Genomic DNA, 27,043 nt, shown 5'->3' on the forward strand with positions numbered 1-27,043 from the left:
ATGTGTATGTAGGTATGTATAATGTATAAAATTTAAACAGTTGGGCAAATCTGTGCCAAGTCTGAGATGAGTCTTGCGTTTTTTTTGTAGTCAAATATCTACTGTATATATACACATTGTATGTTAAAAAAAACATGAAATATTAAAATGTATGCAGTGGATCTCAAGTTTCACTTTGAGTTTCCATAAATCAAGCTTTTGAAAGTACAAAATCAAATTTTAAAAACAAAATGTGGGATTAACAGACATTAAGATGTAGTTGAACACCTTAAGTGTTGATTTCATTGCAAATGTAGAAAACAATGCAGAAGAGGAAAGTCCGTGTTTAATATACACTGCAGGTTTTATTAGAAGTTTCATTTACTACAAGTTTTCAGGAATGGACTTGGAAATTCCAACTTTTAACCTACAGACTTTTTTTTTTGTCAAAAAGAGGGGGAAAAAAAGTAAAAAACACTTCAGAGCAGTTAAGAGGCTGGAGCAATGACCAATCACATTAGGACAACCATGTGTAAAATAATTTGCACTACTGTAACAAGCATCCTTCTGTGTAGAACAGGAAAGAATGACCAAGAACAGCAACACTTCTTAGCTCGTGTCCATCTGAGAAGACAGAAGCAGAGGATCCATTAGAGTGCTGTTCCACAATTACAAGCCATGAAGTGGGGGGAAAAACCAGACTCACCCTTGCATTGTAGGCATCTAACTGAGCATCAAGCTCTTCTGCTGAAAGCTGTTGTTTGCCGGCAGCCCCTCGGCCACCTCGACCCCGGCCTCTGAAGCCGCCTGTGCCACGACCGATGCGGCCTCCCCTCTGCATGCCGCCAAAGCTGCCCCCGCGACTCCTGTTCATGCCACCGCCTCTGTTCATCCTAGAAAGATCAAGATCATAACATCATAAATTGTGTCATCGTTAGGGACAAGGTTTTGTTGACAAGGACACCTACCCCTGTATTGGCCGCCTCTGTGTATCAATCTGTGATGTGACGAGTTGTATGTTCATGGGCCTCCCTGGAAGGACGGAAAAAACAAACAAACAAATAAAACTTGTAATATGGGTTGGAGTGGCCATGAAGTGAGAAAATATTGCAAATCAATTTCTTAAGTACTGAGGGTGGAGCTGCCAGGCAAAAGATCAAAAGGAAAACCAAAGAAAAGGTCAACGGGTGTTGTGAGGGAGCACATGAGGACAGTGGGTGTTAGAGAAGATGCACGATAGACTTAGATGGAAAGAGATGACACGATGCGGTGATTCCTAACAGGACAAGCCGAAAGGAAAAGTAGTACTCACCATCCAGCGGGATGCCATTGTACTGTTTCATAGCCTTGAGCGCATCTGCCCTTCTTTCAAAGTGGACATCCGCTGTTCCTAGGCTCCTTCCTGAACGATCGTAATGGACCGCAGCCTTTTTCAGTGTCCCAAACTCAGCAAAAAGTTCCTACAAAATACAAGATGCTTCAGTAACGAGGCCCTAATCTTTGGCAAACAAACTGCGATCATACCTGAATATCTGCGTCAGAAACCCCAAAGTCGAGATTGGAGACAAGGAGCTTCCCTCCGGTTTCGACGCCAGCGCCACCACCAGCTGTTCCGTTGAATCCACTGAAGCCGTTGTCGAACATGTCGTGTTGCCATTTATCGGGAAGCTGTTTGGGCTGCAACAGATGAGAGAGAACGCACCTGCTGACTTCAGGAATCCGCCTGCCTCTGTCAATCACAGAGTCCACACGGCTGGGTGTTGGGGGCAAGCAGAGGCTCCACTTCCAACATGGCCAGGGTTGTCAGCTCCCCCCACGAGGGTGCCCATTATTCCCCTTTGCCCACCCAGTAACTACAAGCGCGTCAATCCCCCTCGGAGGATGCGCACACTATAATTATAATCTATGTGGGCTGTATTGTCGTTTATTGCATGCATAATTTTGTTGTAGTGTGACGTTTGGCACTTTTATTCATATTAATCCAAACGACCACACCATTGTTTAAACGGTTCAACTGGCCCACCGAGGCTAACAGCAAATGCGGCCATTCGCCTCCTCCACCACAGCCGCTCCAGAAATGCTCATCTTTGTCCACATCTGAAGCAGCATTGCCTCCCACGAAGAGACTCCAAAAGTTCGTTAAAGCCAAGGAGATGGCTTTCATTGTTTGAGGGGGGTGGGGTGTCCATGATGAATGTGGATGGATCAGAAAACTAGAGCAGCTACGGCGTCCATTTTGAGAACACGCCATTTTGACTTGGGCCTTGTCTGACACGTTCAGAGACGCACGCAAAGTCAGCCTGGTGGTGATTAACTAGCTATCAGTATCACTATGCAAGGGGGGGGGGGGGGGGGGGTTGAAGTCCTGGGATCCATCCACTACAACTCTTGAAATGATTGCACCTTCAAAATGGAGTCAGCCATTCCCGGACAAAGGACATCTTGGACGCTCAAAGCAGTGCTCCTTGAGATGAAGAAAATAAATAACGGATGCTCTCTTGATGTTCTCCTCCCGCCACCAAAAAGACACTTGATGAAAAGTAAAGATATTGTCGATGGACGAAAAAAAAATGTAATCTGCGGTAGAAGATTCAAAATGGCGACGCCAGACCTTCCACGATCCAACTTTAGCTAATGTGCCAAGGCTAGCATGTTTCCTTTCTCAAAAAGGGCTTCTTCTTGGGGGAGGAAAAAAATTGTAACATAAGGTTGGTTTGTTCGGGAAAGGACAGACATATTAAGAATACAATTTCCTTTAATGCTCAACCGCTCGTGTTAAGAGCTCTCCGTCGAGAGAAATTTGGCGGCTAGCATTCGCTTTTATTCGTTGATTAGCAAGCTGGTTGGAGGCTAGGCTGTTACCCAGGCAGTTTGCCCAAGGTATTTCCCTTTTCCTGCCCATTCTCATACCCTGTTGTATGGCGTCGGTCTGCCTCTAGCGCGGTTCGTGTTTTGACGGTTCCTCATGGGGCCGGATCCTCCGCCTCGGCCTCCAAATCCTCCGCCGCTCATTCCTCCTTGGCGACCAGCGCCTCCTCCTCGGCCGCCGCCAAGCCCTCCGCGGCCTCGGCCTCTTCCACCCCTGCCGCCACCTCTATGCTGCTGCCTGTTCTGTTTGATAATGTCGTCTAAAGACATATCCATTTTGTCGGTCATAATGCTGTCTCCCCAAAAAAAGGTAAACTGTTGACAAAATAATGTTTCTTTAAAAAATAAAACTGGCACTCCCTAACCTTACTTGTCTACCTTCCCCAAACTGAAGCCAACTGGTTGGGTAGGCTTAACGCTCAGGGCTTAAAAAAGCTTCGGCGACGTGACGTCAACACGCAACAAACTGAACACACGTACCGACGTCGCTGACGTATAACCAAATTCATAATATTAACCAAACGGCTTTTTCGCTTTTAAAAGAGTTGCCGTTTTCTTCTTATCAGCCGTGGCTTCTACACTGACGCTATATACGATGTATACCCACCAAAAACCTTTTTAAAAAACTTTTTTTTTATACGAATTGGTTTCCTTTTGACACTAAAGTTTCAGTCAACATATGTCCACCTCGCTTAATTTGTATTTTATTAGTTTGTATTTTTTCTGCAAGAATGTTTTGGAAAATAATTGTATTGTTGTTTTAGCATTAGCAATACAAGGCAGAAAGTGTGCTGCATTGAAACATGTAACACATCTTTGAGTTTTCCAACCTGTGCATTTTGCAAAAAAATGTAATTTGAAGTTGATTTAAACAATATTTTCCATTAATGACAAGAATGGATGTTTGTTGAAAACTTTATGCAATAAAAGATGCCAAAACACAATAGTAAAAATGACAGGCCGTTTGTACACAGGCAAAAATGGCCACTAACAAGCTGAAAAGGTAGTAAAATTGAACAAGGCCTAAGTGATAGCTTAACATTGGTCAACAGATTTGGTAAAAAAAAAAACATTCAGAATGGGCGACGACATACTTTTAAACATAAATATTAATTTTATTATTGGACATCTGCAAGATCATTGGTGGCTTAACGGACATAAAAACAATAAAACATCATTGATTCCATGGCATAGCTGCAAGCATTTGCAAAAAGCGCATTGTTTTCTTTCCTTTCCTCCTAATTGACCCAAACATGTGTGTGTGTGTGGGGGGGGGGGTATTTGCATGGTATCCGGGTTTTGCTACTGCATGCTGATGTTATGTTTAATACAGCGTCTTCACTTCAATTCTTTTCCATTTAGGTGACAGCATTTTTCAGCATTCACTGACTTTCTACAGGTAATACCAAATTCTTGTTAGGAATATACAATTTATTGTATTGCAATTGAACCTGGGATATTAAGACTAGTAAACTCCTAGTTACTTGTCAATATCTGTGGCTCATGAATACAAGAATATGCACTGCAAAATTAGTTTATTCAACACTTTTGGAAGCGGTGTTAATCAATGGAATGGAATACTTTGGAAGCTTTCTTACTATAAAGCCCATTTTTATGGAAAACAATTTCTGCAAAGAACATTATCTTTGCATTTTGCTTTTAAATATACTCAAGTGTGCATCCAATGTGTCATAACTAGTGCTACACTTCATCTAGCCAACTATCTTTACAAAACAAACAACAAAACAGAAAAGCCCTTTGCGATTTTTCTTTGTACGTAATAGTAAGCTTGTAGTCTTTTGTGTCCGGTGTAACAGTTGGTACCTCAGCGTCAGATGAAAAACAACATCTACTGGAGGTTATTATCAGTCCTTTTCATACATTATTAAGATGATTTTGTAGCCTTCACCATGGTTCATGACAAGAGATTTTTCAAAGATCTTCTTCATCCCTTGTAGGGTTGAAAGAAAGACACGGGCTTGCTGTGGTTTAAAGTTCATAGAGAATTGTTTGGCATTCTGCCTCAGACTGGCAAATAGGGGTGACTGTCAGAGGAAAAAGTTCTGAATGATGATGGGTCAGAAAAAAAGTGCTTGGACAATCTTGAGGACTAGGACTTCTTTGAGTCCTGTGTGTTACGTTTCTTGAGGTCAGTCAGGTCCACTGGTATGAAAGCTGATGGTCAGGAGGAAGACAAATGTCAGTATTACACTTTGTATCAGTTCTTTACTGATGACTGGGATGTGCATTTGATTGAAGTTATGCTTACAGTGCAGGTTCGGATTTGGATTCTTCTCAACGTATTCCTGTGGTCCACGGTCATTACGCTCGGTGTTTTGTGTTGATCGAATTTCTCTGAGCACGAACTGCCAGGCTGTGAAACAATGAAAACACAAATAGCCTGCTTTATTTTGGGCATCTATTTTAGTTACTAGTGATTTAAGTAAGGACAGGAACAAAAATATTAAGATAATATTAGTTCAGATTAGCGATATCCAAATTACTGTAGAAAATGTAGTGGAATTAACAAAAATGCAGCTCCAAATATGCAACACTTTTTAGCACAACCTTTATTTTACATACAACAAAGAAATGTTTTCAGTTTAAACATCCATCCGGCTATACATCTTATCCTCACCAGGGTCACAGATGTGCTGGAGTCTAGCCCAGGTGACACCCTGAGCTGATTGCCAACCATTTACACTTACACCTATGGACAAGTTAGTCTTCAACTAACCTGCCATCCGTGTTTGTAATGTGAGAGAACACACACACGGGAAAGTGTGAGAACATACAAAACCTGACACAGCAAAGCCTGAGGCCAGATTCGAATCTGCAACATCTGAACTGCGAGGCGGAGGTGCGAACCAGTCCGTCATTGTGCCAGCAGAGTACACATGATTAACACAGATACTACACAATTGTATGGGTGTTTTTTCTCAGTCAGGTGATTAAGACTACAACTACAACTGCATTACAATTCATGCAGTCATGTTCTCACGAGACTAAAAGTCCTCAACTTTCAATTAAAGATTCTTGCCATACAGCAAATATATAGAAAAGTAAGAGCAACTGTTTGTCATATTGATTAAATTAATTATAGCACTTTCCACTTGAATCATTGTTCATGCTTTTTTAATTGTCCAGTTTGTCTGCGTTAGGGTAAATACTGTACAAAACAGTTGTTAATTCTGATTAAATTGTCCATAGCTGTGCACGTGAGTGTGACTGGTTGTTTGGTTCCTTGTGCCTTGTGATTGGCTGGCAACCAGTCCAGGGTGAATCCCACCTCTCACCCAAAGTCAACTGGGATAAGGTCCAGCTCACCCTCGACCCGAGTGAAGATATGCGAGACAGGAAATGGATGGATTATTGTACAATAAGTATCTAATAATCTACACGGTCTGAAATAATACTTACTATCATGGATAAAACGCACATTTTCTTCATGCGCTGGGGTGAAGAGCTCTCCACAGTTGGTAGGCGATCTGGGGCTTGAAGTCCGCTTGTAACTATTCACCATTCTGGGAGCAGATGAGCTTGACAAATATGAAATAACAACATCAACAGAATAAAATGCCTGAAGCAAGCACAGAAGAATATTAACTGACATACATATTATTACTCGTTATAATAATACATAACTTACCTTGTCATTCTGTTTAGGATCCTGCTCTCTACTCACTGCTCTATGGTGAGTGCCTTGGAAGAAGTCAGTGGTTTCAAAGTTCTGAACTAGCAATGAAGAAGAATGATAATTTTAACATAGCTCCATGATCTAAAATGTAAAAAAAAAAATAAAAAATACAAAAACACAATGGTGAAGGAAACTTTCAATCTCATTGGGAAACACAACTATATCTGTCACTTACGAGGAACAATTATACTTAATATAACAGCTGTTTATTTAGAGTTGCTGATATTAATTCTGAAGCAAAGACTCGCTCAACGTCAGCAAATTGCGAAGAGAAATACAATCAGTGACAAAGGAGCTTTGTTTACGTTTGGATTTACGTCGCCCTGTAAATCCATTTTAATATCAGGGAACGCAATCAAAACAACAGTTAAATGTAGTTTCCTATATGGAATGGCTGTTAGTTATTTGAAGGAATCAAGAGGGCTGCGTCTCACTGTAATGAACCCAGGAGATAGGCTACCGATGCAGATTTGTTGACACAATAAATTCTGCTCAAAGTAGCCCGCATAGCTAGCTGCTGTCTTGACGTTACGTTAGCTTCGAACGCCACATTCTTTAGTAACAAAAGCACTAGATAAATTTACTAAGCAATGTAAATGAATAAAATATATGCACGGAACGAAGTAGAATTTGAGAACAAACCTTTAAAAACTCATTTATTGTAGATTTCTTTATGCTGTATAGGACGCAAAATTTAGCTAAAACGTTGCCAATGCCAACCAATCATTTCCGGCAAGAAAACCGGAAGTGTCGTTCTTTGTTGTCGCGTTCTGATTTCGTGATGCCACTGAGCTACTACATACTGCCGCCTAGCGTATTGGAACAGACTCATGGAATACAGGAAAAATAATGGAAAACAGCACAGCGGTTATTCCCATCCACAGTGTGCTGTAATGAGCAATGTAAGAGAGAGAAAGAGGGAGAGAGAGAGGGAAAGAAAGACACCAAATGTGAGGCAGGAAATGATCACTTTGACTCAATTTGCCATAAAAATTATCATTATAACAAGAGTAAGATAATATGTAATAATAATCATCAATAAGGTACATTATATTTGTTCATCTATCTATGGCGAGAGACATATAGTGACAGTCGGAACAACTATATTCGCCACATACAACACAATAATAGCTATGTGTTTTACTCAATAGGTCCAGATTTCACACCAGATCGAGTAAAGTACAGTAGCACATTTCTGAGTAAATTGTGACTAAATCGCTATTATTTCGGTATATGTGTCCTTCCAGAATTGTATGAGATTTTCTTTCTTTCGGTGGATCAGCTGGTAAAGTGTTGGCCTCACAGTTCTGAGGTCACTGGTTCAATCCCGTAACCCCCCTGTGTGGAGTTTGCATGTTCTTCCTGTGCCTGCCTGGGTTTTCTCCAGGCAAGCTGGTTTCCTTCCACATCCCAAAAACATGCAACATTGCCCTGGCATGCCCACCTCCTTGCAGACCGGTTTGCCAAATTGGCCAACATATGAGCGAGCCTTGTGTTTGCACAAACATGAAGATATGTTGTCTTTTGCCTTCCAGCAAAAGTTGCACAGTCTACAAAAATACAGTCCTTAAACTACTCCAATAATAATTTTGGCATGGTCGCTTCATGCCTGTCCCATTTACGTCCACCACAAGAAGTGACTCACATGATTATTTTGGGATTTATATATACAGTATATTTTTAATGCCAGATGCCCTTCGTGATGCAACTCACCCATTATTTTTGAAGTCGTCTTGAGACTGAGTAACTTGATATTGGGACACTGGCCGGGAATTTAATGCTCACTGTCTGTTTGAAAGGCACCAGTAGACTTTATACAGTACCAGTACACTACCAGGGCAAAAAATACTAATATTTATAAAACATTTGTGGCCTTGATTTGGTAAATGAGTGACTCATGGAAGTTCATTCTGGCATCACCTTGATAATTAATGAAGAATAATCGAATCATTTATTCTAGTAAAGGTAAAATACAAACAAAAGCAAGATTTTACACAAACAGCAAAGCTGAGAAGTATTTATAAAAGAGTCTTTATTTATGAAAATGTACAAAAAATGGACAAAATGATAAGACTTTCCTGCTGAGGTTGTTTTCATCAGCACAGTCTCGATGACAAATACATGAAACCAGAAAATGGAAGGGAAATATCAAAGTAATAGAGAAATTCCATCAGGTTTTTCCTGATTAAAATATAAATTTAAAATGTTCATCATCCTTTTTCTGCCCAGCAGCAAGGATTAACAGGAATCATCACCAGTGAATGGTCTGTGAGTATTTCAAATTCCGTTTTGTAAATGAACTGCAAGAGTATTAACACTGGCAGTAATTTTTAAATAGTGGGTTATACTACGAAGAGAAAAGAAAATAAGGAGTCAAATACAGACATTAGAACAAAAATAAAAATAAAAACCAAAAATGAAAATGTCAGTCATCGGAGAAAAGTGGCATCCATCCATCCATCCATCCATCCATCCATCCATCCATCCATCCATTTTCTGAGCCGCTTATTCTCACAAGGGTCTTCACCCAATTTACATAGAAAGAAAACTCCCTTCGTCATCTCAAGCATGCTCTTTTTAAAGCCCCTTTGAAAACAAAACTATTTCCCAAGCACTTCGTTATCTTTTATCTCTTTAGCTTTGTTTCTAAGACGTGCCAAATGACATGCAGCCAGCCTCGAACAGTTTGGACAACTCCGTGCAGTCAGGGTCAATGAGGTCGGCCGGCTTCTCTCCGCTTTCGTTTTCTACGTCTGCGCTGGCTCCCACCGAAAGGAGGTAGCTGTGTGGAGCATGAAGTGCAGAATTTCAGACATTTGACAAAAGAATTCAGTTCCCATTTTTATCTGTTCTGTTCTTTGTTGTCATATTTGGCATTTTGGTCTTTTGTGAGTGGTGAGTTGGAGTGTGTCCTGGTTGTCTCAGGGTGAGTGGCAGGGTTTATCCTGGACTGGTTGCCAGTCTGTAGCAGCACACACATGCACACATACAGAATATACCCATCCATTTTCTTAGCCGCTTATCCTCACCGGGAGGGCTGGAGCTTATCCCAGCTGTCAACGGGCACAAGGCGGGGCACACCCTGAACTGGTTGCCAGCCAATCACAGGGCACATAGAGACAAACAGCTGCACTCACAATCACACCTAGAGGCAATTTAGAGTGTCCAATTCGTGTTGCATGTTTTTGGGATGTGGGAGGAAACCGGAGTGCCAGGAGAAACCCCACGCAGTTCACGGGGAGAACATGCAAACTCCACACAGGCGAGGACCCTGGGACCTCAGAAATGTGAGGCCAACATTCAAACCCCACAAAGGAGGGCCAGAGGCGAGATTTAAACCCCGGACTTTTCGACTGTAAAGCAGGGTACGATAAGAACTAGCTAACCGTGCTGCGTAATGAAGATGCAAATTTAAATATATGCTGTACAATCCAGCCTAATTTTACATTATCCTGCCGTTTTTCATGAATCCTCATCATTCATACCAGTTGGGTGGGTTACCTAGCAATTTCGGGAAAACTGTCACTGCAGGCCATGTGAAGAGGTGTCCAGCCATCCTCGTCCCTCTGATGGACATCAGCGCCGTACTTGACCAGCAGCTTCACCACCTCCAGGTTTCCGGTCAGCACCGCTTCGTGCAGCGCCGCCATACCTGGATGCATCGCACCACTTGAGGCCACCGCAGCATTGCGTCGCCCAAGCGTGCAAAACTTGCTCCACGAAGGAAGCGGTGAGGCACTTACTCACCTGAGTGAAAAAGCGTATCCACGTGAACTTTCCTTGTTCTGATGAAGCGACCAATTTGTTCCAACTCTCCGTGTCTAACAACATCCTGGAAGATGATGTCATTGGGAAAGTGCACAGTTCTCTTGGGGGGTGTGATGGGTATCACAGGAGGCGGATTTTCCCGTGCTTGGGTGTGCCGTGTTGAGCTGTACCGGGAAGGGATGTACGTTGATGTAGACTTATAGGAAGGTGTGTAGTATGATGGGATGTGATGTGCGCTCTTGTACTGGGGTGGGGTGTATTTAGATGCAGAAGAAGAGTATGATGGTGTGTAGTGACTGGATGCATACTGTGTAGGGGTGTGGTAGGTTTGTGTGTACTGAGAATGCCGCGTGTACGTTGACACTGGAATATGGTAGTTGTACTTCATTCCTGCAGTAGAGATCTGTCTCCTTTTATGCTGTCAGCCCAGCAGGGAGGACATGAGAGAGCATACAAAAAAAAGTTCCAAAAAATGAAGACAAAAACAATATCCTTTTTTGTTCCTTTTGTCCTCCTTGTCTTTTATCCTTTAGGTCCCTCCTGGGTCCATCGATTACTTCTTCAGTATAATAAAAGTACTTTTATGTCATTTTCTTGACTTGGATGTCCGACTTCCCTTTTAGCTTGTGTGGTCTTCTTTCTCTCTCTCGCTCTCTCTCTCTCTCCTCTCTCTCTCTCTCTCTCTCTCTCTCTCTCTTTACAATTCTGTTGTAGTTCCCCTGGAAGATTTCAGGTAGAAAGATCGGTCGTTTTATGGCGCAAGGCATACACGGACCTCTATATAGGTTCTGTAGGGCTATTTTGGGGCCTAATATCCAGTGACTTCAGCGTGGAAATGAGAAGCCCTTGTCCCACCCTGAAGTCACATGCCCACTGAAACTGTACCTACCCGTAGCTCATAAAAATGTTGACAGGCATAATGTTCCCTTTGAGTCTGCTTGCAAAAGACATATTAACACCATTAAATAAATATCTAAAAACCGCAACAGTCAATCCTGACAGTGCATTATAAAGAGCATAATCTTTATATTGCATAGATTATGCAATATGTACACAGTTTAATGCAAAATGACACATATACCATGGGCAAGTTTTGAGTTAAAGTGATTTTTAAAAAAAAGTTTTGAACGTGTGAGAGTATTAGATTTTTATACAATTTTACACGATATTTCACAGGTTTTAAACTTTTTTTTTTCCAATGTACTGTTTGCGTTTCCGATGTATGCCTGTCAAAATGGTATTTTCCAAATAAAACGGGAGTCCAAACAGGGATACACATTAAAGACTGTATTTCACTGTAAAGAGGGTGCTCAGTTTACAATGCAGTTCCACTCCATACTTCTACATATATACAAGTAAACATTTATATGAAAAAATCTTCTAGGCCATAAATATAAAACAACACAATGAAAAACAGTATATAAGTATTGCAATAACTGAGCATGCCATGTGCCATGTGATCAGGTATTTATACTTAGCTGTGTGCCAACAAATTCATTGCACACCATACGTAACCTCGAAACATACTGTATGTTTTTATCTTTGTAACCACACGACCCACTAAAGTTTTTTTTTTTTTCCATACAGGCTCTGTCAACTTTTGGGTCTCGTTACATCTGACAATAAATTCCAAAGCATTCTAATCAACTATAAATTCAGAGCATTGAACTGAAACATCAAAAAACAAGTGAACACTGTAAATCCCTTTTCTTTGGCATTTTTTTGTTTAAGGATAATCCCAATTTGGTTCAAACAGATAAACGGTCATTTTGGGATTTGCTTAATGCCATAGCAAGCACTGATAAAATAATAATTAAAAAAAAAAACATGATATGGGGCATTTGAAATTGGGGCTCATTCATTTCTTGGTGCGCATGTGATTCCAAAGAGCAACGCTTCATACATGCACGTTTTCCCCGTGCTTGTCATGGTTGACCTTTCACAACCAGACAGTAAAATTCACCCTCTTGTTAAGGTTATCTGAGTGGTAATGACTGATGGAGTATGGACACCGTACAAAGAGCCCCCCCATAAATGCCACTCAAAAAGTCGCATGGTTTCCAAAATTCCACTTATTTACAACTTTGAACTTTTGCCACATCCTAGAAGATGTGCGTGGCAAATAAAGGATCCAGCACGTACAACCAAATTTCATATTCATCATTGCATGCACAGCTTTGTTTGTCGACACAATTTATGAATCAAACATTAAAAAAATGATTGGTCTGACTTTTTTTTTTTGAACAATTGAAATCAAGAAATGCTCATAACAAATACATACGTGTGAATAATGCTGCAACATTGTGATGGTGGCACCAGCTGTCCTCAGACTCCTCTCAGCCGGGCCCAACTGGTCATAACTGGCTTAAAGGAAGGAGAACCATTTGGACCGTTAATCTACTTTAGGCCTAGTGTTGACAACAACACTAGATTATCTGATCTCAAACTATTTTCTTCACTGCAGGCAATGATCACGTAGCGGCACTAAGAACCAAAAGCACAAGAAGTCATGTTTTGTTGGTTCGTTAGCAGGATTACATTATAAATACCATAGAGCTATCTATCTATTCCCCCGGCCTCAAACCTGGTGGAGTGTTGGAATAGATGCTAAGAATATAATTATAGTCGAAAATATTATAGAGAAATGCATCTTCAGGTTTTTTTTTTTGCAATTTGAGCTACGATGGAAGCTTTCCCCTTATCCCTAAATGCAACAAACAAAACAAAACAAAACAAAACAAAACAAACAAACAAACAAGCTACAGTCCTGTATATTCCTATTCACGGTCATAGTAATTAATTGATTTTTAAAGTTTGCCATTGTAGTATTCTATTATTAGGAGTGTCTCATCGTCTATGGAGTGAGGTATTTGTAATACAAGTAAATGTTATGAATGGTCTCTTTACACATTATAATGAGGTACTACGACCAGTCAATGAAGGGAAAAACAAACAATACGGGAACGAAATACTGAATATTCCAGAATTTTTTTTACACTCTAGTCTAGCCAAATTGTCAATGATCTTCCCGTACTTGCATGGGTTTTCTTCAGACACTTTGTTTTCCTCCCACATCCCAAAAAGATGCATTCATTTGAGATGTTAAATTGCCCTGAGATGTGAGTGCGAATGGTTGTTTGTGTCTATATGCCCTGCGCTTGGCTGGCAACCAGTTCAGGGTATTACCCTCCGCCCCCTCCCTCCCGCCCCAAGATTGCTGGGATAGGCTCCAGTACGATTATGACCCTGTGAGGATAAGCAGCTCGGATAATGGATGGATGTATTACAAAAGTGGATGGATGATTTTGGTCATGGGACATTTTGTCAAAATAAAAGAAAAAAAATTAATGTAGCTAATATTTATTTTTTTCTAAAAAAAAAAACATCACTTAAATCCCATTTTCACTTTAAATTAAAATTAGACCACTGTGAACACTCTGCACTTTTGTGGTACAACTCAGGTTAACAATAATCTTGCTCTTATTCTGATGTCCCATCACTTTTAATAATTAAAAAAAAATTCATTTATATCTATTGTTGTGAAGGGAAGCATGCAAGAAAGTTTTTTAATGTCATTTTATTTTTGTATATTTTACTTTGCACAGGACATTAAACACCTTAAATCTTTAATCTCTATTAACAATTTGGGGAGTTACCGCATAACTGATTTTCAACCAGTGTGCCATGAGAAGCCATCATGTGCACTGCAGGTAATTTTCAAATTTCACTTAATTGGTTAAAAAAATGACGATTAATTAATCATATGTTATTTTTCCCCATCTATGCCAGTGATGTATAGTGGCAGGAAGCCAAAGCCACACCCCTACTTAAGGCTATGCTGATGATGCAATCAGTGCCAGTGTCCGGCAGTTATCCACGCAAGACGTAACATTGCTATCCCGTGAATCCGAATCCCATTAATCCCATTGCTAGCCCATGAATCCGAATCCCATTAATCCCATTGCTCGCCCATGAATCCGAATCCCATTAATCCTTTCCGTCCACGACCGTGAGCTCTGCCCGATCAAGTTTCCGATCAAATGACTGCCCTATAAAGGGTAAACATAACACTGAACAGAAGCTTAGGGCTAATAGCTTCAACGAATGGAAGTGAAAAATTTCACAGCTTGAGAAGGAGCCCCTCTCGGGTTTCAGCATCTCTTATATATATTGCAGGACGCAAGGGTGTCCCTGATCTCCTTCTCTGTGGCTCCTCAAAACAACACCTTGACCACCAGAAGAAACCTTGACTGGTGGAAAATGTGTGCTTGCTACAGACCAGTGATAGGCTTCCTCCTGGGCATATGCCAAAAAGGGGTCTCACAGGCTCCACTGGCTTTCTATACATAGGCTCTGGATGCCCTCCCTCCCACCTGCTGTTTCGGGTGCAAATTACCAAGAAGTCACAGTTGACATTCGGCCGTACGTATCACCACGTTGCCAGCCACGCCCTAGCTTGGTAAAAACAGGATGGTTTTCACATCAGCAGTCTATGTCCATGGCCAAAAGCTCTGCAATGTGATTTTTGAGTGAGTGACCCTTCCGACTCTGGCTTGACGCATTCAAATAAACACAATAGTGTCAAGGCCGTGGATTTAAGTAGCACTGGCCCCTTCTCAGTATTCCATGCCAGGGATAACCCCTCTCCTTCATAAGATTAGATGATTTAATTACCAGTTAAATAATTTTTAGTCTCACGGGATTGTGACACATTAGTATTTTTGTTCAACAAATCCAAACCAAATTATTCCCAATTTTTCCTACAGTGTGTGAGGCTGTGGAGGTGTACTACAAGTAACCCGCTTCCAGCTTAACTACATTTTTCAGTAGCTATATGTAGTGTTGCTGTTTTCAACAGCAATCTGCATTTTAGTGGCAAAACTACTTTCAGAATCACGTTCCAATGACGTGATAGCATTCATAAGTGCAACATTTTTCAGGGCATTTCTAAACCTTAAATGGATCTCTTTCATTTGAGGCCACATATATCGTACCAATGCACTAATTGATGCCTGCCCCAGAAGATGGCATCGGATTCTGTTGAGTGGTATGGATAATGGAAGGCATACAGGTGGATACCAAACGGCAAAAGAGGGGGCAGAGGTGACCCCCTAACCCTACATCTCATCAATCCCTATGCTATACATCCACAAATTCATGCTACTTATCAAGTCCTCACATAATCAGACCAAGATTCAAATGTGGATCTCTCTGAGATCCCTGTGCATAACTTTGATTAATGTAGAGATCTCATTGCACCACAAGTAAAGCACAATCTCAATCGCCCTTAAGTCTGATCCAATGGCCGGGGATCCCAGACGATTGGGAATGAAGGACTGCTTCAGCCTTTGTCTGTCTTCACAGTTGTCGGGTCACCCGGGTGCTACCTAATCCCCTGTTTTGTTCTTCTTTGATGTGAAGAGAGAGGGCCAGACTTTTGCCCTCCTTCGAAAGACTTTATTTTTAGTTCTGTGGGATGCCCATTTGCCCTCCCCAAGAGGTGAAATTCAAGGGCTCATGCTACATTTACATCAGAAGAAAAGATTTCAAAAGACTCTTGGAACACTATCATGTCACATCTGCTCACATCTAAAGAGAAATTGGAGAGATTTTAGTCACACCCTAGTCTCAGACTGAGATTTAAACCTAAATCTAACCCTTTGTTTGCCAAATTCCCGTTTCCATTTTCTTTAGAGATTAAAAAAACTCATAGTTGGTTGCCTCACATCACCGCAAAGACTGAAAGACTGACAATATCAAACGTGTCTTATGTTATCGTCAGCTGAGACTAGTGAAAAGTGATCTAAAACAGCTGAGAGTACTACCTCCATTCAGGAGTGCTGGACAGGAGGGTCCGTCGGGAATTTGAATCCCAGATTCAGGAGGGGTGGTTCAGTTTTCTTCATGGCTGTGGATCAGTAACAGCAAGAAGACAATGAGCCAAAATACACTGCTAACACAAACATGGGAAAAGTGGAAGGTCTTCCACTCGCAAAGTCATAACCAGATCTCAACCCAATACAGCATGCATTTTACTTCCTGAAGAGGAGACTGAAAGGAGAACTCTACCCAAAACAAGAACTCAAAGAGACCGCTGTAAATGGATCGAAAAAAACATTTCAAAGGAAGAATGCAACAGTTGGGTGAGGTCAATGGGTCGCAGTCTTCATACAGTTATTGCAACTAAGGGTAATGACACCAAATATAAAATATTTACTTTAAGCTAATTTAATCATGTCTGTTCTAATACTTTTGCTTCTGTGAAAACTGGGTGTCTTCAAACAAAAGGTATGCTAAGTGGTTGAACACATTTAGATGTAAATACTATTAAATGAAAGCTGAAATTCTAAACACTTGTTGAATAGTCCTTGCTTGATCTGGAATCCAAATGTCTTCAGTATATGACGACGATGACAACAACAACAATAAAAAAAAGAAAATGACCTTGCTCTTTCAAAAAGTTTGGAGGGGACCGTAGCTTCTCTCATGGCTCTCTCTTCTGAGACTAGGACTGCGTGACTACTTATCAGTGTGGTGTGTTGATGTGCCTTCTCATTGAGACAAGATCTCAGTAGTTTAATTGGTTTTTAATGTGTTCCTATCAATGATATACAGTACATGAGATCAAATGACATCACCACATATTAGTGTTTAAATAGTGACTGTGATTCTTACAAAACTACAATTGTCCAAATAACAGTTTCAATCCATCCATGTTCTATGCTGCTTATGCTCATTAGAGTGTGCTGGAGCCTATCCCAGCTGACTTCTGGTGAGAGGTGGGGTACACCCAGGATGGGATGCCACCCAATGGCAGACCATTCAAAATACAGATTGTTAAAAGAATGAATTGTACGTGTCACAAATAACTCATTAAGCAGTTCAGTCACGTAATGCCTTCTCTCAGTCCACTTCTGGATGCCTGCATCAACATAACAACATTGATTCCAGCGATTCTGGACTGGGTCTGGTGCTGTTTTTCAGGGTAAAGGTAACAACTAACATAGTTCTAGATCACAATGACATTCATAACAGCTATCTGGACATTAATAGTAACAGTATCAGATTGGCAGAGTGGAGGCTTCGAAGCCACTGTGCCCATCTACTCATAAACATGAAAAAGCTTTCCAATGTTCCATGCAACTCAAAATTAAAGAGCCCAATAGTACAATGACTAAGATGCCCAAATCCAATGCCAAAGCTCTTTGACAGCTTTTCGAGTTGTTGGATGGTGGCCCCCTATGGAGTTATTCCATTTTATCTGTTGTCCAACTTTGAATAAAGCTTCCCTGCAAATAGGTAAAGGCAGTAAAGGAGACAGCAGCTGTCCAGAGTGGGGGGCAGAGAATTATCACTCTGCTGAATCGGAGTATAGCATGGAGGCTCTGGCTGACTGCTTGTATGAGGATAAGGTTACTAAGGCCGAAGCCTGCATCCGCGGAAAGAGACGCCAGGGGCTAAAAGTTGCGCATATGCCTAATGTGTCTTGATGCTTGGTTGCACAATAGGGTGTGTGTGTCACGCCGCAAATGTCACTTACTACACGGTTCACTCAATGGTCACCTTATTACTCTGGTCACGGATGCACAAGGTTGTCAGGAATTCATTCCTGAGAGCTTATGCTATTAGATATGGATGACGTTAATCAGGTGGATGCACAAAATGTAACCTTTGCGTTGCTCACCAAATGAAGGACAATGGACTATCGCACACCTACAAAATAAGATGCCTGTTTAATATTACAACTAATGTCAAACATTTTGTCACTGTACATTTATGGTGCATACAAATCCACTTATAGGACACAATGATATTAACCTAATTCTAGAAAAATATCTCAAATGTGAATGCTCGGAAAATGTTTTCAATGTTGCAAAATTAATTCAAAATTGTAAATATAGTAATCCCTGCCGTGTCGTATTAAATTCTGCTGTGTTCTTATTACATAACTGTCCGACTGTTGGGTGAAGTCAAAACTGCAATGGGGTCACAGGAGCTTTTTGTCCCAGGAGCAAATGTTTCCAGGAATATTTAGTTAACGAAGGTTTTGGCAAGAAAGGAGCCTGACTCATGCCTAAATGCATCCAATGAGCCACTCCACTACCAATGGCGATGATAGATAGATAGATAGATGATAGATAGATAGATAGATAGATAGATAGATAGATAGATAGATAGATAGATAGATAGATAGATAGATAGATAGATAGATAGATAGATAGATAGATAGATAGATAGATAGATAGATAGATAGATAGAGATAGATAGATAGAGATAGATAGATAGATGGGCAAACAGAAGTGGGCCCATGGAAGTGGGAATTGAAGAGACAATCTCACTCATAAGTGTTCACCTTCAAGACTGAAGTCATTCAAGTGCAAAGTCAGGCGTTTTTCGCAACTGGGATGATGATAGGTTTCTTAAAGCACGTGTACAGGAATGGACGAGACTAATTATCGACAGTACGGCCCTCACTTGAAGATTTTGCTCATTCCACACTGTTTGGACAGAGTACACATTGATATATATATAAATATATATATATTTTTTGTGGTTTAACTGATTTCCTTGGTTTTGGGCTGTAACTGATGCTTCAGTCATTCACCCATCATCAGTTCAATAAATATACACTGATGCAACCTATGACAAGGCTTCATAATGGATTCTAAGATAGAGTTATCTTCCCCAGTTTGACGTCAGTGTACAAATGCAGTACTTTCCAGGGTACTGTGACAAATGAGTGTTCAACAGGAGGCATATGGCTAGCGGTATAATGTTTAACTTTTTCCGTGTGTTGATTGCCAAGTTCCAATGATGACTTCCTTGCTGTACGGCATCTGAAGATGTCCGTTTTGGCCCCATAAGGCCAAATCAAAACAAGGTATTCCATGAGTGCATTTCACAGGGGTCAATATGCTAATTTTGTCCCAGCAGCCAATGGCAATTCAGGAGTGGCGCCCCAGATAGAGGAGGCGTCTGGGTAAGGTTTCACGGCGAAGACATGAACAGCATACGTGCAGTAATAAAGAGGAGACACAAGACTGATCTATCATTCATACCATCGTCTGTGTATAGTCAAGTCCCTTTCGGTTTTTAGTGTCATTGATCATGTGACATTTATGGCATACAGCTCCTTGGTAGAGAACAGCAAATTATGCAATAAGTAATGCACAATTTAGGTGTTAAGTTAAGTGTTAAGTTTATCATGCTTTTTAGGTTCTTCCTAAAATGTTCCCCAAATGATGTATTGTTTTGCAACGCGTAAGCAGTTTGGAAATTGGAGATTTCTCAACCATGCCAAATGTTGTTGTGCAGCTGCTGACATCATGCATGCAGACTTCCATTGAAAAGGCTAAACAGCAGTGTTGGCCGTTGAGGACCGGACAAAGCTGTGACCCCCCCGCTAACTGGTCCCCATCGGGGGTGCCCTCTAACCTGCCTAATGTGGCTATTAGAGACACTACTCTATGTAATCACATTGCGTGGACTCGAGGCTGTCTGACTGTTTGCTGAGGGCCACACACTTTTTAACTTTTGCGCTTTTTTTGTTTTTTGTTTTGGTTAAAGCTTTCCTGTTCAGCTGCTAGCTCAAGCAGAATGTAAAATTTTCAGTTTTACTTTGCAGCAGTGGAGTTTTTTTTTTTTATACTGGCACTGTGGTTCTTTGCATTTGATATTTATAGAACAGACAGAAAATAAACAATACAAGATGGGACATGACCTGTCAGAAAAATAAGCAAACGAAAGCAATGCATGAATAATACAATGTCACATATAAATTTGAGTATTATATTACATCCTATGAGTGAAGAACAGGACATTGTAGGAAAGGAGAGGACAGTATTGGACAGCGGCAGGAGGGTAAAAGAAAGGGAGAAGGGTACTAGACAGCTGGTGTGTAGTGGAAGTGGCTATGTAAATTTCAATCATTGAAAAAAAATGGAGCGTAAGGGATGGGACATCCCAAGAAGTTCACAAGGGCCTAAGTAAGGTATTTATTGCAATTGGGGAGTGGTCCCACACTGAAGCATTGAGTCCCAGGAGTGTGTCAGCAGACACAAAAGAATCTCACATACACAAAAAAATTGCTGTACCAACACAACGGGGCAGAGGACCTCATCCCACCCAACCGTGAGTGGAGAGAAACCTCAGGGGCTCACATGAGAATAACCTGGCTGCCCAGGGATCCAGGTCAGTTCTCTCTCCCCACTGAAGTGCCCCAAAACTGGGCCACCTGAGTGTTCACAAACTGTACTTTCTCACTTTTGTTATTTCATACGGTCGACCGAACATTTACATTTACACCAAAAGTCCTGAAGTATTTGTTGCCTTAATGGCCATTTCCCCCACAATTCTAATGTTTTCATTCATTTTAATATCTTCATTCATTTGTGTAATTAAACAATGTGTTTGTTAATTTTTAGTGTTAGCAAATAAAATATGTAATAAAAAAGTCAAATAAACACAATTACTTATACTGCTCATTTAACATTTTTAATTAGATAATTTCTAGCATGTTTTTGGAATGTTTATGGAGTGTGGGATGAATCTTAAGGAGCTGAAAATAAAACATCCAGACCAGGAGAGAACTTACACACTCCTTAGAGGAAGCCTGAGCCCAGATTCAAACCCCTCAAATCATAAATGTGACGCCGATGTACTATCCACTTTATCACCATGTCCTCCTTACGGTAGCCGAGAAGTGCAGAGTTCTTCATGATCTTGCAATACACATAGATTTCCACCAAGGAGCGCTAGAGACTTAAAAAAAAAAAAAAAAAAAAGACCGGCAAGCCGCCCGGAGTCAGGTTGCATCATAATAAATTCGAGGAATTTAATAGAATATATTTAAGAGAGTACTGTACACTGTATTGCATTTGTTTCAGAAACAAATAAAAACACTCTTGTATTTCTACTAGGATGTATATTATGGAGCAAAAGAAAACAAAACAAAATGTAAATAAACAAACAAACAAAAACAATAATAAATACACTAGCCAAACAGCGAAATTCTACACACAACAGTACATGGAGTCATCAGTAATGCTAGTCACCTTCAGGCATGCAAAATGAAAATACTATATCCCTGTTATTACAGCAATGTATGCATTGATGTGGATGAATATTGTACGATGTTTGAATTTGAAAGGTCATAGAAATATTACTATTAATAAATAAATACAGTGTCACGGTGGATCAGCTGGAAAGGATTGGCCTCACAGTTCTGAGGTCCTGGGTTCAATTCCGAACCCACCCGTGTGGAGTTTACATGTTCTGCCTGTGCCTGCGTGGGTTTTCTCTGGGCACTCTGGTTTCCTCCCACATCCCAAAAACATGCAACATTAATTGAACACTCTAAATTGCCTCTAGCTGTGTTCGTGAGTGCGGCTGCTTGTCTGTAGGGTGTGCCCCGCCTCCTGTCCGTTGACAGGTGGGATAGGCTCCAGCACTCCTGCGACCCTCGTGAGGATAAGCGGCTAATAAAATGGCTGGAACGATAAATAAATACCTAAAAATAGTCAGACATAGTGATATCGAGCCACTGCAGGCTAATGCGGTTGAGGACTGACTTCCTTTGTTTGTTCCCACTGAGACACTTTTGGTAACAGCAGGGCCGGCCACATTGCTGACTGCTGTGTCCGTGTGGATCAGGGCGACTTTTCAACTCCTTCAGTTAAAATAGTACACGTACATATATATTTTTTGTTGAGGACTGTGTCGCATCAAACAGAGTGATTGATGGTGACCGTGACAGTATCATTGACACTGTCAAATTTGGATGGTCCAGTGGGGCGGCGTGATTGATGTTTCTTGTCCGGAGCGCTTGTGCTGTCAGTATGCCCCTGTCTAGCCCAACAGGATCATAGTCAGCTGCACACAGACATGCATTGTGTGTGGGTTGTGTAAATGCATCATGTAAAATAGCTTAAATATTGTCACAAAAGCCTTACTGCTATGTTTATATCTACTTGACAAAGATTACATTAAAATTAAAACCTTTGAGTCTCCATGATCTGCTTTTACCAGAAAACGCTTTATCATGTTGTATTTATTTCTGATTAAAAGTAAATATTTTCTTAAACTTTTATTAGAAATACATTTTAATTGTATTGTTATTTTACCTTTTTTGTTTTTTAAATCCTATATTTTGCAGTGCTAGTATTCAAACTGCATAATGTTGCTGAAGCGTACAATATTATAAAATACAAATTGCTGGTGTTGTTGCATTTTCAAAACAATGACAATGTAGTTGTTGATCGGTAAGCGCTGCAGATCACATTATGACACTGATGACTTACACAAACACAAACACACATACAAATGCACACAGATGATGAAGACACAGGGAAAGAGCCCAAATATTCCACGAGCAGTGCCTGAAATGCTGGCCACCCCCTGCACATGAACAACATACAAGTAATGGGAGTTAAACACAAACGGGAGACAGCACTCCATGACATATACTTTATTAATCATTCAATACTCAGACTTGCTTTTCCCCGAAGTTCAATTAATGAAAAATGCCAACTGAGGTAATTAAATCTTTAATGACATTCAAATTCTATCTGGATGTTTTATTTTTTTGGTACTTTCTTCAAAAATGCATGTGTCCAGGGAAATTTGGACATAGGTTCACTCCAGTTTTACTCAAAAGACCAAGTGGTGCTTGTGAAGTCTGAGGGGGAAATAAAATGCTTTGGGTCAATAGAACAGGTGGGAAAAAATTGGAAGATACAGTTTTAATTATACTATGTTTCAGGACTTAATCACCAATGAGCATTGTGGCATTTACCACCCACAAGTCGTTTATTAACACAAGCATATATAAAAAAAAAAGTTTCTTCAACTCATTTCCACCCAGAGTGAAAGTTATACTTTGGAGCTTCTACTTGTGTTATTTCCTGACTGACCTGATGAATCCTGGCAAACATGACATATCCCCGAAGAGCTGCAGTAGATTGGATTGGGCGAACCAAGAGGATAAAAAATTCTGATGAGAGGTGACATGGTTATGTTCCTGTCAGTGGAACAAAAACATCTCACAGGAGGCAGCAAGCAAGTTGCTACAAACAAATTATTGAGGCTACAAGCCACATGCTCTAGCTCACACTTAACGTAATCTTTCCAGATATTTTTTTTTATTGGCTAGCTACTGAGTTGAAAGCACACTTTTTTGTGTGTGTGTGCCTTTTTTCTCACTTTCTGTAACCTCTGACACTCCACACACTCTTGTCTGGTGAATCAATAATGCATATGTCAGGAGGGTTGCCAATCTCTGCAGGCACCCCCTCTCTGGGTTACTGTGGAAAAGCGTGAAAAAGCTTCACGCCCTTGTGCTGCCGTTGGTTTACAGTAAGACGACAAACCAATGAGCACATGCTAATTGTCCTTCACTTGTGAACATGAGAATGGCCATTGAGGGCCATGCGAGTCAGTGGAGAAGCCCCCGCTTGTCCCCGTGCTGATGTTCATGAGGACTGTCGTATCTGCAATTGGACAGGGTGATTCAGAAAGATCTCTGCATATGCTATGAGAAATCTAAATTCTAGGCCTCCTGTGTACATGTTTGAACAGCTGCCGCATTCCCTTTTGTCGGGTTGGATTGTGATTGGGTGTCATAGAGAAACGTTTTCCATTGTGGCTGTGCGGTGCTTCTACAGAATAATCACTTGTGGTATTGCTGTAGAAATCATCATAAGTAATATATCATCATTTGTAAAACCATAATTTGTGATTTGTGATAACAGCCAAACACAACTCTTGACTACAGAGCATATTGGAGAGAGAGTTCCAACAAATACCTTGCTGTACGAAACTTGGAGCCCAAGGTCATCATTAAAAGGAGTCACAGGAAGGAAATAATAGCTAAAACATGGGTGAGAAGTGGAAGAGAAAACATGAACTGCAGGACTTGACTGTCACCCCGAGCAGACAGATTGCAACAGTAAGTGGATGTGAGGGACTCAGTGCCAACACTGAAATAAGGCTCAGGATACACGAGGGGGGAGAGGCAGTTGTACTCTCAGCTTCATTCCCTTGTACAATATCAGAAAAGGCAGCGTTAGTTTCGTTTGATGCCAATCAGTCTTAAATAGGTTGTTCCCATTAACTATAGTGTCATTGAGTTACCAAAATCAATTCACCCCCCCATCCCCCCACGTATCGACACGTACATTGGGATGCAAACGTAATATTGCTTCTGCTGCTTTGTTTCCAAAGCACGGTACAACTATTCTATGAACAAGTGGGAGATTAAACTGATTAGAGGGATTTTTGACCGGAATATAACAAAACAGTAACCATGGCAACAGGCTTGCAGCCAAAAGGAGACAAGGTAAATTCCTTTGGATACACAAGTTACAAAAGCTTAAACAGTATAGAAAAATATAAAAATTCTATAAAAGTGATCATAAGAGTTCAACTTTTCAAGTAAAAACTTTTAACATTAACAGGCAGGATTGATTTTACAGAGTTTGAGCCCAAAAAGCACTGAAGCTCCCATAATGACACAATTCTGCAACTTGGGGGATGTTTTATACTTGGTCAGCATTGAATATTTTTTAATGTTGTTGTATGAGGTATTGTTCTTGTTCATGTTAAGAAGCAAACATCATCACTCAGCCAACAATTACACCTGTCACCATAGTAGTTGGAGCCGTCGTTGTTGCTGCCATGTTTCACAGATGGCACAAGGTTATTTACAGTACTTTTTGGGAAACTTAGTTCTCATTAAAGGTGAAATATGCAAGTTTCCAAAGGGTTGAACAATTTGAATGTCGTCTCATGTCACTCGCCACCCCGTTTGTGCGTGTCTGCCCAAAGAAACAAAACAACAAAATGAGCATGTCACAAGCGATATTACACAGTAAAAAGTGCAAATGGAAGAACACATAACAAGTGAAAAGGAGAAATTAAGGTGGACGTTGGCATAAGGTCAACGTGAAGCAAATACACTACTCTCATTAATCAATTCATTAATTCATCTTCCAAAGATAGATTAAGATTTCTTTGTCAGCTTAATTTTCATACCGAGAAAAGCAGGTTTGTATTTTCTTGATTTAAGAGAACATCCTAAAATACTGTAGCCCTATCAAAAATACAGTAGTTCCAGCCCTCCTAGTTAACCTGAATATTTGACTTCCAAAGCTGTCAATGCGCAGTGAATGTGTTTTACAATAAAGTTGATTAACAGGATAATTAAAACATTAAATTACACATCAAAATAGGTTTATGGTTTTGAAAGTGATATTGTTAATGCATACACACTTAATTCAATTAATTGCAGACATATATAAATGAAATAGTTATTGATTTTTAAAATGCATTTTCCACTATAACTTTAAAAATGTAGTTATTTTATTAAATGTATTGTAATATCAAGGCTGTTTTGTTGTTGCTTTTTAATTGATTTCAAGGTACTGTGTGCTAAATGGATGTTGAAAAGGACACAGCTCCAACTTATTCTTGTTTTCATGGCCACCGCCTGACCTAACACCTGCAAATAAATAACGTCGATGTATGTTTGTGTCATCTTAAAGCACACCTGCAACACACAAAGGCAGCATTGATGAAGGCTTTGATGACAGGGGTTGAAAAAGACATTTCGGACACAAAGAAAATTGAAGAAAAGTGCACAAGCAACCGCATTGACGTATGAACACGCTGGATAAAAGCTAACGTGAGCTCGTCTGTACTTGCTATTTCAGATAGACATGAAATCCACCGCCATTGCTACACACAAGTTCTAATATAGCAGTGCTTCAAAATGTTAAGTTGATGAAGGTACAGTATTTATGATTCTATCACAATAATTAATGAGTCTGACAATTGCCGTGTGAGATGGCGAAAAATCAAGAGACTACACAAGGATATCTCTGAAATGAGTACAGAGCACAACCGCACACAATAGAATGAAACACGCGTGATGATCATCTTTGTCATGCAGGTGATTTATATCAGCAAATGCTGATTAGAGAGGAGAACAAAACCCTAATTCCACAGGGATCAATTATAGGATTTAATTATGGCAACAGCTAAGCACACATTTTTCATATCAGCGGTGTGGTACCAAATCCAGTACACTTGTATCTAAAATGGCTCAAGGGAAAATCTTCCGTCTTATGCAAAAGTGATGTAGTGGATACTTTGCTGTCATATGCAGAAGTGTGTTTCTACACATTGTTTTTGTTGTGTTGTTGCAAGTGTTGTTTTTTTCGGTGAACACGCAATGCACTGTATAAACTGCAAGTAACACCAAGTGTTAAATCTATTTCAGGATACAGACTAAAACAAATAGACTGTTTTACAGATAGTTACAATTTCTGATGTCAACCGTAGTCGTAAGAAGTGTGAGTTTTTTTTTTTTTTTGCTCTTGGAGTAAAGTGGAAGATGAATTAATTCTTTGGTGTCTTTTCTCCATACAGTATGGAGAGACTAGAGATTTATTCTGGTGTGATATGTAAATGAACAATCAGACTACTCTGAAGAGCAGCTTCCCCAGCTTCCAGAGATAATTCTTTGAAAGGTGTTTTGGATGGGTTAACATATAGTAGATGCTGAAGTTGTATTACTTCGAGACTCCAGTAGTTTTGGAACGACAGATTTTTAAATATATTATTTTGTTGAAATTGACCTCCTCTTTCATCTTAAATTTTTGCTTTTACAATTTCAGAATGGCAGCCTTTTCAAACCTGGCCTTGCCTGTGTGGAGTTTACATGTTATCCCCATG

The 27,043-nt window shown here is 40.3% G+C and overlaps 3 protein-coding genes across 4 annotated transcripts; all 3 read right to left on the reverse strand.

The window, feature by feature from the left end:
- Positions 1–307: 307 nt before the first annotated feature.
- Positions 308–3,261, reverse strand: alyref (Aly/REF export factor). Its single transcript, XM_061845020.1, has 6 exons — positions 2,890–3,261; positions 1,504–1,656; positions 1,292–1,439; positions 948–1,011; positions 686–872; positions 308–603 (listed from the first exon to the last, which is right to left on the reverse strand). The coding sequence occupies exons 1-6, from the start codon at positions 3,133–3,135 to the stop codon at positions 589–591; spliced, it is 813 nt and encodes a 270-aa protein (XP_061701004.1). The 5' UTR covers positions 3,136–3,261; the 3' UTR covers positions 308–588.
- A 497-nt stretch (positions 3,262–3,758) lies between these two features.
- Positions 3,759–7,324, reverse strand: mcrip1 (MAPK regulated corepressor interacting protein 1). Of its 2 annotated transcripts, none has more exons than XM_061846040.1 (5): positions 7,187–7,324; positions 6,497–6,582; positions 6,268–6,386; positions 5,117–5,221; positions 3,759–5,022 (listed from the first exon to the last, which is right to left on the reverse strand). In XM_061846040.1, exons 2-5 carry the CDS (start codon positions 6,502–6,504, stop codon positions 4,958–4,960), a joined length of 297 nt encoding a protein of 98 aa, XP_061702024.1. In that variant the 5' UTR covers positions 6,505–6,582; positions 7,187–7,324; the 3' UTR covers positions 3,759–4,957. The 2 variants fall into 2 exon arrangements, with proteins under 2 accessions (XP_061702024.1, XP_061702025.1); XM_061846041.1 differs by having other exon boundaries at positions 6,497–6,577; positions 7,187–7,317.
- Positions 7,325–9,190: 1,866 nt separating this feature from the next.
- Positions 9,191–10,700, reverse strand: ppp1r27a (protein phosphatase 1, regulatory subunit 27a). The gene is made up of 3 exons (XM_061846458.1): positions 10,292–10,700; positions 10,046–10,196; positions 9,191–9,326 (listed from the first exon to the last, which is right to left on the reverse strand). Exons 1-3 carry the CDS (start codon positions 10,698–10,700, stop codon positions 9,191–9,193), a joined length of 696 nt encoding a protein of 231 aa, XP_061702442.1.
- Between the last annotated feature and the right edge of the window lie 16,343 nt (positions 10,701–27,043).

Source organism: Syngnathoides biaculeatus, chromosome 16 (assembly GCF_019802595.1).
Source record: "Syngnathoides biaculeatus isolate LvHL_M chromosome 16, ASM1980259v1, whole genome shotgun sequence".
In the NCBI taxonomy this organism is placed as follows: domain Eukaryota; kingdom Metazoa; phylum Chordata; class Actinopteri; order Syngnathiformes; family Syngnathidae; genus Syngnathoides; species Syngnathoides biaculeatus.

What these genes read in the sequence shown, in the direction of transcription:
- alyref (XM_061845020.1), bottom strand. Translation starts at nt 3,135, where the DNA reads ATGACCGACAAAATGGATATGTCTTTAGACGACATTATCAAACAGAAC. An exon ending in GACCGACGCCATACAACAGG is followed by an intron (nt 1,657 to 2,889) that starts GTATGAGAATGG and finishes CATCTGTTGCAG; the next exon opens with CCCAAACAGCTTCCCGATAA. An exon ending in TTTCTGACGCAGATATTCAG is followed by an intron (nt 1,440 to 1,503) that starts GTATGATCGCAG and finishes TGTATTTTGTAG; the next exon opens with GAACTTTTTGCTGAGTTTGG.
- mcrip1 (XM_061846040.1), bottom strand. An exon ending in TGTGCGTTTTATCCATGATA is followed by an intron (nt 5,222 to 6,267) that starts GTAAGTATTATT and finishes ATTGTTTCACAG; the next exon opens with CCTGGCAGTTCGTGCTCAGA. An exon ending in TCCAAATCCGAACCTGCACT is followed by an intron (nt 5,023 to 5,116) that starts GTAAGCATAACT and finishes CCTGACCATCAG; the next exon opens with CTTTCATACCAGTGGACCTG.
- ppp1r27a (XM_061846458.1), bottom strand. Translation starts at nt 10,700, where the DNA reads ATGAAGTACAACTACCATATTCCAGTGTCAACGTACACGCGGCATTCT. An exon ending in GGATACGCTTTTTCACTCAG is followed by an intron (nt 10,197 to 10,291) that starts GTGAGTAAGTGC and finishes CGATGCATCCAG; the next exon opens with GTATGGCGGCGCTGCACGAA. An exon ending in AGTTTTCCCGAAATTGCTAG is followed by an intron (nt 9,327 to 10,045) that starts GTAACCCACCCA and finishes TGCTCCACACAG; the next exon opens with CTACCTCCTTTCGGTGGGAG.